This window comes from Mytilus californianus, unplaced genomic scaffold, assembly GCF_021869535.1.
Source record: "Mytilus californianus isolate M0D057914Y unplaced genomic scaffold, xbMytCali1.0.p SCAF_22, whole genome shotgun sequence".
NCBI lineage: Eukaryota > Metazoa > Mollusca > Bivalvia > Mytilida > Mytilidae > Mytilus > Mytilus californianus.
The window spans coordinates 2,626,051-2,638,905 of record NW_026262671.1 but is presented as its reverse complement, the minus strand read 5'-3'; the positions used below and the strand labels follow the sequence as shown (position 1 = coordinate 2,638,905).

The 12,855-nt window shown below is 29.1% G+C and overlaps 1 protein-coding gene across 1 annotated transcript in view; it reads left to right on the top strand.

Annotated features, from left to right (window-relative positions):
- Positions 1-11,402, top strand: part of LOC127732091 (exostosin-1-like) — a 90,728-nt gene extending 79,326 nt beyond the window's left edge. Inside the window, exons 6-9 of the mRNA XM_052241145.1 lie at positions 1,166-1,264; positions 1,960-2,049; positions 4,093-4,253; positions 5,250-11,402. Coding sequence (XP_052097105.1) covers positions 1,166-1,264; positions 1,960-2,049; positions 4,093-4,253; positions 5,250-5,613 — 714 coding nt within the window. The 3' untranslated portion in view covers positions 5,614-11,402. The remainder of the gene's footprint in view (positions 1-1,165; positions 1,265-1,959; positions 2,050-4,092; positions 4,254-5,249) is intronic.
- Positions 11,403-12,855: the final 1,453 nt, after the last annotated feature.

Below are 12,855 nucleotides of genomic sequence, written 5' to 3'. Positions count from 1 at the left end.
ATGCTTGTTAATATAGTGTTTTCAAATGTATTCCTTTATCATTTTTTTTTATATTTCACTTTTAAAGGTTTATGGGTAAAAAGTGATTTGTAATTTCAGATTTCATTCAAACCAAATTGTTTGGAAATTCCTTTGATATTAAAACATATTATTCGAATGAACTAATTGTGATTGTTCAAAATTATTTTAACTCTTGCTAAAGAATCAGTGTATAGAAAATGTGAACAAGGAAATTGGTTTATTTGTTTACAGGAACTAATAATTAATGATTGATTTGTGTACTTTGCAGAAACACAAATTGAAGTTTGATCAGTTTCTGAATAACAAATCAAACTTTTCTCTACCTGCAATCACTAATAAATTATTCCTCAGTTTTCACCTTTAAGGATGTACTTAGGTCAGGTTTAGGAATTTGTGTCAGATGTTCGGACTCCTTGGTTTTTTTCCTACGAGACAGGGTAAAACATTTTGCCTCATAACACCCATTTTTCTTTTCATATAAGATTTCAATAGCTCATAAAAGGTCATTTACCAAAATTTAAGCAGATTCTAGATTTCTTTCGATTTGAGACCCAAATAATACCAATGCAAATATAAAGTAAAAGTCCGAGTCAGCCTAAGCTTTCCTGCTATTTTAAAAAATTAAATATCTTGAAAAGGAGTTCCATAACCTATCAATATTGTTAGCTTATTTTGTTCCTTAACTTATAATGCTCTTCTGACTTATAGTATCAATTTTAAATTCTTGATTTTTTTAATTTCACATAAGTACATCCTTAAATGCATTGATGAGAATTATACTCAAATTTATATATAAATATAACAATAAGAAGATGTGGTATGATTGCCAATGAAAAACTATTCACCAGAGTTGTAATGAAGTGGATGTAAACTTCAATTTTTGTTTTTTTCTGTTATCCAATATTTGTGGACTTGCAGTACATGCAGTACTTAACAAGATGAAGCATCTCTAGGAACCTTCTTCACAGTTACTATTAATAATTGATAAGAAAATGTACTTTTTTTTTGGAAACAAATTATCTGTTGTCAAGTGAGCTAATTATATTCTGTCTGTTTTTAAAACTGTTTGTTTATTTAAATACATGTTAGAGTAGACTCATCTGATATAAAATATTATTATTATCATTGAATGGTTGTTTTTCAGATGATAGTTGTATGGCACTGTGATATAGCCCCACCGCCTGCACAAAAATGGCCAGGAAACTTAGGTGTACCAGTACTAGTCAAAACTAGAAATATAAAGGTAAATTAATGTGAATAGATAATGGTATAAAGTAGTATTATTGTATGACTGATTTTAATACACTTGTCACATGTTTCAGGAATTACCTTCAACAGATATGCTTAACTTGATCAATAGTATTGGAGCCAAAAATACAAACATTTTGCTGCATCAAGAACAAAAGCCTCTAAATGTAACAACAATATGGAAAAAAAACTAAAAATCCATACTACATCCAAATAATGTGTAAACAGATAAAAGTTCATACCTGGTGTAGATAACTTTGTAGAAATTGAAAACAAGTGAAAAAAAGACGTTCATTGAAATCAGTGCTAGTTGTGGCCTTGAACTTGCAGTTAGAATTAATCTTTGGCTCTTGTTTTGAAGGCTTTACTATGAATTTGAGATGAAGAACGTCAATGAAAGTGCTGTTCCATTTGTATAAGGTTGTGTGAAGTATGTGTAGAAGATTTGTGACAAGAATAAGTACACTATATATATATATATATATATATAACTCCAAGGTTAATGCAAAAAGGGAAAGTCCATAAAACCTGACAAAATCAAACGCATGACTATATCAACCAATAGAATGAATGGAAAACAACTTTCTATTTCCTGACTTGGTACAGACATTTTCTGAAGAAAATGGTGGGTTAAACCTGGTTAAATTTAATTTGTAATTTCATAATGATGTTGATTCTGTTATTTTTCAGTCAATTAGTGACAGATTTCAAGCTTTCCCAGATGTACAGACAGATGCAGTGTTTAGTTTAGATGAAGATGCCTTAATCACCACAGATGAGGTAAGTCAGGGGGATAACTTATTATTTCAGTTGATGCAAAAAGGAAGAAATGTGTGGCCAGTTATCTTGTAAAAGATTTTTATTATAGAATTTAAGTCCTTAACTCTTGGATAAAATATAAAAAAAAATCTTAGATTTTGAGATCATCCTCTGATTCATTATTAATCTGTTAAAATTGCTTGACATGTCACCTAAAAATTTATTTTATTTAACAATATGTCGCTAGCTTACTTCATAAGATTCTATTAAACTTTCTGTTTGTTAGATCTATTTCAACAGTCAAATTTTGCTATTCTTAATTATTGTGAAAAAGCCAGTTATGTGACTATAGGGAAGTTACTCATAATTTAAAATTCTTTGGTACTTTTCCTGATTAAAATTTCAATGCAAATGAAAACCGTTCTAATAAGTATTTTACCTTACATTTATACTGACAATAAATTATTTTCATGGAGCTTCTTAAAGTGAAAACTATTTTTTTTTAAAAGTGACTCCTTAAGTTTTTGTTACCAGAGCACGAGGAAGATTCAGGTCTTTCTTGTAACCCTTAGTTGTTATAAATTGCTAAATACATGTTTTCCCAATAAATGTTTTTCCCGTAGGTGACAATTGTAGCATTTCCCAAGATACAGACTTTTTAATGTGGAAATTATAAACAAACTCTTCCCAGAAGAAAAAGAAATAAGACAGTTATTTTAATTCCCCAAAATATACATGTTTCTCTATTGTTTAGGACATACTTCTAAGTTCCCTTAGGGCAAAGAAAAATATATATAAGGAATTTGATGAAGGGTTAAACTAGTCTCGCCGACGACGAAAGTATCAGTACATATCAGTTTGGCGTTCATTTGAGGCCCTGCTCCCTAGGTCATGGTCCAGGGACTTTGAATTGATTAGCAATTTTCAATGTTAAGTTTTCTGCTTAAGTTAGTTTGATAGGAACTACTTGTGATAGATCAATGATATTTTGTAGGAAGTTGCATTGCTATCTGCACATATCAGTTTGACGACTATTTTGAGACCCTGCCCCCTAGGACATGGTCCAGTGACTTTGAATTAATTTGCCATTTTCAATGTTAAGTTTTCTGCTTAAGTTAGTTTGATAGGATCTACTTGTGATAGATCAATGGTATTTTGTATGAAGTTGCATTACTATCAGTTCACATCAGTTTCACAACTATTTCGAGGCCCTTACCCCTAGGTCATGGTCCAGTGACTTTGAATTAATTAGGAGTTATCAATATTAAGTTTTCTGCTTAAGTCTATTTGATAAGAACTACTTGTGAAAGATCAATGATATTTTATGTAAAGTTGCAATACTATCAGTACATATCAGTTAGATGAATTTTATCAGGGCCTGCCCACTAGATCATGGTCCAGCGAGTGAATTAATAAACCATGCTGCTGTCCATCAGATTGTCTTTTTCTGAATTTTATGCCGAATCTCAACCTTCCCTTGTGTTGTGGTACATTGATGCTCTAAAACTTCATCACTATAACTGTCAAAAAAACATTGTACATGTATATATAAAAATAAGAAGATGTGGTATGATTGCCAATGAGACAACTCTCCACAAGAGAACAAATGACATATAAATTAACAACTATAGGTCACCATTTTCATACATTTTTTTGTCAAAAAGTGGAGATAATGATCAATTTGAAAATAAGAAGATGTTGTATGATTGCCAATGAGACAACTATCGACTGGAGTTCAAATGACAAGAGCAAATAGGTTACCGTACAGCCTTCAATAATGAGAAAACCCATACTGAATAGTCTTGTAATTAATTTTCTTTGATTTTGGTGAAAGTTTCAAATAGAAAAAAAAAATTTCAATGAGCTGTCTACAAAAAAACCAAAGAAGTAAAGATGAAAACATATAAGAGAAAAGTGGTGTGATTTATTTGTTCCCCCTCGAAAAGATTGATGGAGCATTTTAGATAAAAAAGATGAAAACCAGCATAAAAAACAACAATTTTACTTTAGTTGATCATAACAATAGAAATTAAACACTCAAGTTCTGTAATTTTGTTTCCACAGATTGACTTTGCCTTTGGTGTATGGAGAGAGTTTCCAGACAGAATTGTTGGTTATCCTGCGAGAGAACATTTTTATGATACAACAAAAAATCGCTGGAGCTACACATCTACATATAGTAATGAATATTCAATGATTTTAACAGGTGCTGCAGTTTATCATAGGTAATTAAGATTTATACTTATTTGGCATGTAATGTGTGCCACTGGTGAGTCTAATATAGGCAAAAGGCTTGTCTAAAGTACATAGTTAAAAGCCAGGAGTCGGTTTCACTAAAAATCTTACGACTAAAATTGATCGTAAGTCATGAACAATTCAGTATACTTACGATCAATCTTAGTCATAAGTTTTTTGTGAAACTGACTCCTGGTATCTTTGATAAGTTTTTTAGATCATGATTCATTTGATGCTTGACAAGCTAGAAATCACAGGGAGATGAATTAGTTAACTGAAAAATAAAAAGTAAAGGAAAGTGTCAATTCCTTTATCGTTTATTTTTAAAGATTTAATGACACAGCAAAAATCATACCTGCCAACTTTTCAAAATCTCCATGGTGGATTTTAAGCACATGAGGAGAACCTTATGCATACCTATACATGTCATAGTATGGTTTTGAATGAGTATACATGTGTTCAAAATGTATTGTTTACTCCTCTGAATTCTTTTTAGTCTAAATAATAAGAGTTTTATAAGGGTCAGATCAACACCTCTCATGGGGTATATCCCCATAAAACAGAAAAGTTGGCAGGTCTGAAAAATTCCTTGTTTAGAAAAAAATGATGATTGGTTGTTCAATGTGCCAAGGACAAATTAAATACATATTCAGGAAAGAACATGTTATTATAATGTGAATATGAACCCATATTTTCAAGTTTTTGGTTTGACCCCGCTGGGGATTGAACCCACAACATGATTTTGATAAATACATTTTCTCCACATATTCTCATATACTGGCAAAAATAAAATTTGAGATTAATTATTGTAATATTTACAGAAACATTTTTGATAATAACAGAAATAGAGGAAGACTTTTCCAATGTTAAGGCATATTTACTGATATTGTGCATTGTTTTAATAAAATAAACACAAACAATTATTTGGTTTTTAGACAATGCTTATCATTTTTGTCTGTTTACATATTTTTGTCTTTTATTTTCAGGTATTATAATTATTTATATACAAACTCTCTTAGTACTGTATTCACTCAAATTGTGGACCAATCTCAGAACTGTGAGGATATACTTATGAATTTTCTAGTCAGTCATGTGACCAAACAACCACCAATCAAAGTGACTCATAGGAAAATCTACAAAGAAAGCATGCTGGGAAGTAGTGGTAGGACAAGAACTTCCTTTTCATTAGATCAACAACATTTTTCACAGAGACAAACTTGCTTGGCTCACTTTGTCCAGTTATTTGGATATATGCCTCTCATTCGATCAAAAGTTCGAATGGACCCTGTGTTGTTCAAGGATCCAGTATCAAACTTACGGAAGAAATTTCGTCAAATAGAAGTTATATGACAGATTGGTTTTAGAATTACTAATACTTCTTTTTAAAATTACTTCAATATCACCAATAAAAATTGACTTCTAAAGAATTTTATTTCAATATTTTCATTTCATATTCCATTGGTGCAATTCATTATCCTAAAGGCATTTATATTGATAAAACAGTATAGCATTAATACAAAAAAAAATTAAACTTGACCAATTTGTTAAATGCAGACTTTACCCAGTATTGTAAAATTAATATAATCAAGGGCATCTCCATATATTTGAAAGAATCTTAGATAATTATTACAAGGATCACCACAGAAACATAGTAGAGGGTTGAGCTTTTGAAATGATTTAAGTACACATATATGTGTGTGTTAAAAAGTGTATGCAAACGTCTTAAATTTCTGATAAAATTTTTTTTATCTCAAATTTAATCTTTCAAAATCAATGAAAATCATACTGATAAAAAATTTGTTTCCAAACTTAAATGATATTATCTATTTTTTTGGCTGAAAAAATCCAAGACGGTGCTGGAAATCCAAGGATGGTGCTAAATTCAAATATTAAAGAGCACCCTCCTTAAATAGCCTGTGGTGATCCCTGTGTTATGTCAGCCACATGATTTAAAGTTAACACAATTGTTATCCTCTGTAACTAGTTAATCTCAAGAATAGTCATGCATAGAACAAAATAGATTGTAATTTCAATTTAGAATTAATTATTTGTATAAAGAAAGTCTCAGAGCCATCAAATGGCAATTGGGCATTTTATAGTGTATATGGTAATCATTTTATTTAACTAATTCTTAGTATCACATTATAAGGCTAGATAAAATTAATTTCTAAGTAACATTCTCAACCATCTCCTGAATTTTCCATTTACTCCTGAAGAGATGATAGTTAACGGTTATGTTTTGTGTAATATAGTTTCCAATTTTTATTTTCACATGAAAAAATGCTAAAACACTTACTTTATGTAATTTCTACAAATAGGCAGAAATTAATTGTTGTTGCCTAAAATTGATTGCTGTCCGAGTCTAAGTAGTCCTCTGCTGTGACCACTAGCAAGTCTGCACTGAGTTTATGAGTTCTAACCGTTCTAATTGCAAGGGGCTATCACTTTTATCTTGATTGACTAAGAATGCCATTTTCATGCCTTAGGTCTGCGGTCCTCCACCGATAGAACTGGCTAACTTGAAATAGCCAATTAGGCTGAAAATGGTTTTAAACATCAACAATCAATTTTTGTATTGTAAAACAAACCCTTTATTTCAACAAAATATGCTTTGCATGGCAAGGAATAAAGGGGAAAAAAATGCTGTTCGGCTGAAAAAAAATTGTACGTATGAGAAACTTGAACTTCATTTTTTCTAGCCTAAGTGATAAAACCACTTCATAACAAAGGTTGTATGTAAATAGTAATGATTATTTTATATTGTGAATCCCCGGTAACTGTCTTTATCAAGTTGTGGAAGGTATTCATTTGCATGCTTTAAAATGGAATTATACATAGAAATTAATGTACTCATAAAAGAATTCGGAAAACAGTGATTCATTTGTTTATCATCAAGAATATTGTGTGGTAAGTTTTTTTTACTCAAGATAGAACTATATTTCAGTGTATATTTATCAATTTTTATTTATCTTTAAAAAAATCTATCTAACATACTATCCATGTAAATCTGAAAGGAGAACTGATAAATAGAGAAGATGATGATTTATAGTTATTGCCAGTATTTATCAGTTTTGTATATTAATAGTTAAGGATGTTCGCTACTCTTGTTTTTGACGTTTTTTGTCAGATATTCGGAATCCCCTAGTTTTAACCATGTAGTGACAATAAAAAAAAACTCCCGCTAACCCCTACTTTTCTGTTCATAATTTTAACACATATAGTTTGACAAACCATTTATGAATATCTTATAAAATCCTTGTTATTTTTTCATAGTTTTTGAAAGAAAAAAGGCGCCAATGTTAAATGTATGAAAAATCTAGAGAGAATCATTTCCCGCCAAATTTTTAATTGATTATATCTCGAAAACAAGGTCACGGACCTATAATTTTTTTCTGCTTTTTAATTTCAGTTATTTATATACTATCAATTTATAACAGTCATTTAAAAAGCTTGTTATTTTTAAATAGAGGAGCGAACATCCTTAAGCTATTTATTGTGACAAGAAATTTGTAAAAGTATGTATTGTTATAATGTGGCAATATAACTAAATTTTTGTAGTATTTTTATCTCAATTTGTTCAACAAATAAATAACCATTAATATTAAAGAAACAAATAGCATATGGATTTTATAGAGATAAGTTAAGTTATCTCCCCTTGGTTAGCAAGTTAGTTGGAAAAAATGACTAAAGTTAAGCATTTGCTGGTAAAGTACCTTACAGTTTGATAAAACAAATATTCCTATCTTCTGATAAAGAAGAGATATTTGCAAATATCCCATATGAGAAGTTTTACACTTTTATATTTGTAGTACATCTTATCACATGATTAAATATGTGTAATTTGCTTGGTTTTTCTGACCATGTTTTATTTTAATCACATATTTTTTTTTCAACAAAATAGGACATTATTTTACAAGTATCAAATTTTCAAGTCATATACCTCTAGTTTAACCACCTATGGAAATGGTCATAAACTTAAATTGTATATTCTTGTTTTGAATATTGAATGTTTGTTAATAAAATATTGCTAGTCAGTATAATTTAAATAAAGACTGACTCTAAAATGTATTGTTGAGAATATTTGTAGAATAGAAGTACATTTTTATACTCTTTATTTTCACATAATATCATTTACACATTTTACAAATTTTTCACATTTTTGCATGATTTAACATTTTTATCACATTTCATTATTTATGCATAAATTTAATGTTAATGAGAGAAAATAAGTGATTAATGTTGAGTGAATATGATATATGATTAAATGTGATCTTTGTGAAAGCATAGTTTGATAATAAAAAAATATACCTGTGATTGTTGTTATATTTTTATAAGTTCCTCGAAAAAAAAATGTATATTTTGAAACTTTAAGTTCTAGAAAAATATGTTGACCTAATAAATGGTGTCTATCTTAGGTTGGCACAGTTTTAACATGTTTTAGAATTTATTTATACATATCTTGAAAACAAAATTTTTGGCTTGCATGATATCTATCATGTCTATATCCTGTTTCTGACATAGTGCAAATGAAATTTATATTCGTGACAATATAATTCCTGATATACTGCAATGCTTTCTTTTTTTCTGAGTATATAATTGTATGCAATTCTTTGATATTCAATTGAAATGAATCCGAAGATGATATTGCAGGTGAAATTATAAATTTTGGAAAAATTCTGTGAAAAGTCGTAGATTTTATGGAAACATATTATTATGTTGCACACAAAGCGTTATATGGTCATTGACTGTATGTAATGTATTAAAAAGTGTGTATGGGATGAAAGCATACTTGTGTATATACCATATAAGATCGCCTAATGGATTGTACAATGTATATATCCTACTGACTTATCTGATATCTGGAGAGAGAAAAAAACCATGAGTTTCTAAAAACTATCTATTATTTATTATTCCAAAATTTAATAGATGCTTTCTATATCGGGCAATGCCAATAAAGATAACTCTTATAGACTCTATGTATTCAGCATTGACATAGCACAGTCAATTGAATTCTTTGAAATCAATAGAAGGTACAATATAGCAAATTACTGGTATTATACAGTCAATAAATATTTAATAAGCTTTATAATCAGTATTTATGGTCAGTATAGAAATGTGTTCTTACTTGAAAGTGTTCTGCAGTACTTACATTTAGATTACAAATACCCTTTATTTTCAAAACTTTATACATACAAATATAAAACTCTTTTTTTTAACCGATTGCCTACTTACCAAAACGGCACCATAATTCCCTAAACTTGCGCTATATTTTCATTGTTTATGCTTTCTAATCTTAAAAATATATACATTTCTGTATTATTCTGTTCTGAAAGCAGGCTTTTTTTTTAACCTTCAGAATAAGTTGTTTCTACTTAAGGTTGAAGAAGAAACTGAGAATTTGTCGTCACCATCTTATAAAATTTAAGGAACTTAGCAGATTGAATCCAGTATATAGTATAAACAATGTGTCAATTTTATTTTTTACTTTCTATTTTTAGGAAAATACTCTTCAAGAACTATTCAGAATCTTTAAATAATTATGTTTGAGATGCACCAAATCTTCTGTCTAGTGTAAGATTTTAATTGTGCTGGTTTGGGCTACTTCTTAGTTACACAGTCATTTGTACTGATTTTGTGTCATGGATCGATACCCCATATCCTTTGGTTTTTTTATTATTTAGGGTTTTCTATTAGATATCTAGATCTTTAATAATGCATATTTGTGCTTGCTGCTTATGAGATTTTATTTAAGATTCTTATTTTAGTGTAAATAAGAAAAATCAAAACATCATGAGGAACAAGTCTCACTATTCAAATCTTTGATTCTTCTATAAACTTCATATGTGTTGATTTCTTCAATAAATTTGTGATAGTTAAGTGTGAATATGTTTTTTTTTTTGATTTGATTGAGATTGTATGAACAAATAAACATGTCATATTTTTTATCACATATTTAGAATACTATTGAAAATAATTTGATGCTTATTAATTTAATTTATATACAGTTCATTAAATTTTTTTTATTCAAACTTGAATTCAAGAAATGTTACTGAGAGTATAAAGCCCCTCCTAATATTGAAATGTATTGAATATAAAGGGGAAAAAGCATTTACTTAACGATATTTTATCACCATAATTTATTGGTAGAGAAGGTATCTTACAGATAATAGGGATAGCATTATTGGATTTTTCGATTTTAAAAGTCCAACAAACAATGCTTTTATTTTTATTATGCCCTAACTAAAATAGAAGGGGGAATTGTTTGCAGATCTATGGGCTTGTCTGTCCTGTATCAGGTTTAAGTTTTGGTTTAAGGTAGTTTTCCATAGAATTGTGGTCACACCAACTTGAAACCTATTACACACTTATTATGATGTGAACTTTTAAAAATAAATGCTAAATTAGTATTTTGACCTATATTCCACAGTTCACTGAACTTTGTAATCTGATACTGTTAGCACGGCATTTATTTTTTCCCTTCTAAAGCACATTTAAGTCGCTGAATTCTAAAATCTAATAGGATAAAATTTTACTTTTTTTCCCTGATCTATAAATATTTTTTTAAATGTAAAGATTGATAGTTTTCAAATGATTTAGAACATTTTTGAATTGCTATAATGACATGAAAGTACTTCTTTATTTTGTAATCTAAAATAGAATGGTCTTTTATTTTGGTAATTTAGATTCACCTGAAATCTTGCCTAAGCAGACTTCATTTTATTTACCAAAAAGAATTTCAGAATTTTGGGTCCTCAATACTTTGGCCTTATTAACTTTTTTAATTCCAGAGTCACTCATTGATGAAATATTTGTAGACGCAAGGCCAGTCTGACGTATAAAATTTTAAGCCTGGTATCTTTGATGAGTTGATATATGAGAAAGCTATTGTATTCATAAGTTTATGTAAGGAGCATCTATTGCTTACAAATTCTAATTGGCATGGTAATGAAATAGATGTTTGTTTTGTTCTGACATAGTAATCACAACTTTGTCCACACTAAGTTGTGATTTGGCAGTTTTGCTAAATTAATGTTTGGTAATATTTTCTTTCATACAAACTATTAAAATTTTATTGTAATTGTTATTAAAAATTTTGTATGTGATGAACATTTACAGTAATAAATTGGAATATATTGATATCTTAATGTGTTTTTTTTTTGTGTATTTTTTTCCACGTTTTATGGAATACTAAGGAAGATTGCATTATGAGAATATGCTTTTCAGTAAAAATTAAACTGAGCAAATCATGAATATCCAATATTGTCTATCATGAAGAAATCCAAAACAAAACTTTGCAATTAATAAATTAGGTTATATTCAGAATAAGACACAATTGGTTTTTCAAGACCCAACTCAGTAATGTTCAATTGTGATAAAAGTTAAAACCTAAAAATGTATGAAAACACATTAATTTGAAAGCCATTAAAAGCACATAGAACCTTTGTAGTCGGTGCTGAGCTTCATCTATGTGTTTATGCATCTATGGTGTAAGCAACATAGGTCACTGTACGACATTCAACAATGAGCAAAGCTCATACTGAATAACAACCTATAAAACATGTAAAAGTTACCGACATGACAAAATGCGAAATAATTCAATTGACAAAACCAACATCACGATTTAGTAAGATAAGATAAAATGAAAAAAAAATATATACGACAAACAGCAATCAACAACAGTGTGTAGGTTTCATGTGTATAAATCTATGTGTTTCATTATTTCTACATAGAATAACCATAGAAAAAATCGGAAAAATATTCTTTTTTCAAATTGTCTTAGTGACAGTGCTTTCAAGAAGATCCCAAATTATACATGAATGCAGCTTATATGATGCATTTATAAGTGTTTGGGCTTATCTTTATGTATTTTGTTCGCTTGAAAACATTACATATATAAATGCATTCATTCAAACAAAATCCAGATGCTTAAAATGAAATAGCAAAATTGTGTTGATGAACAGCTAACTGCATCGAAAACACGTAATGACTTTTCAATCCGTATTGGGTTTTTTTTCAGTTAAGGAATGACCATTGAACTCTGAGGTTATGGTTTTTCTCAAAGAAATTCCAAACTTTGAAGAAAGAAATATTTTGATCAAGCAGGAGGAAAAAATTGTAAAGTCTTATAAATGCAGGACATCCAAATACATTTAATAGTATCATGGAGTAAGTACATAATGCAGCATTTAAAATTTGCACATTATGTTTGGAAATGTAAAATATTAAGAAATATAAATGATTACATAAGATTTTTGATGTAATGACGTCACAATTATGAAAATGAAGAAATCTGCTGAATTTATGTAGTTTTCCGTTGTTATATTCATTGTGGAAACATTGTGTGCAGCCAAGAAACAACAGTATAATTTAAGAGAAGCTTTATTATATATATTGAAATAATCTCACCAAAAATAAAGTTGTTCCTTAGTGCGCACATACTTTTCCAATCTAGTATATACTTAAAAGTTGGTGTAGATAGAGACGAGTATGTCCCCTAACATAGGCATGTTGGTAGACTAAAACTATTGATTTTGGTTAGATACTAGTATGCCCCCTACTACTGGCATATTAGATGAGCAAAACTATTATTTT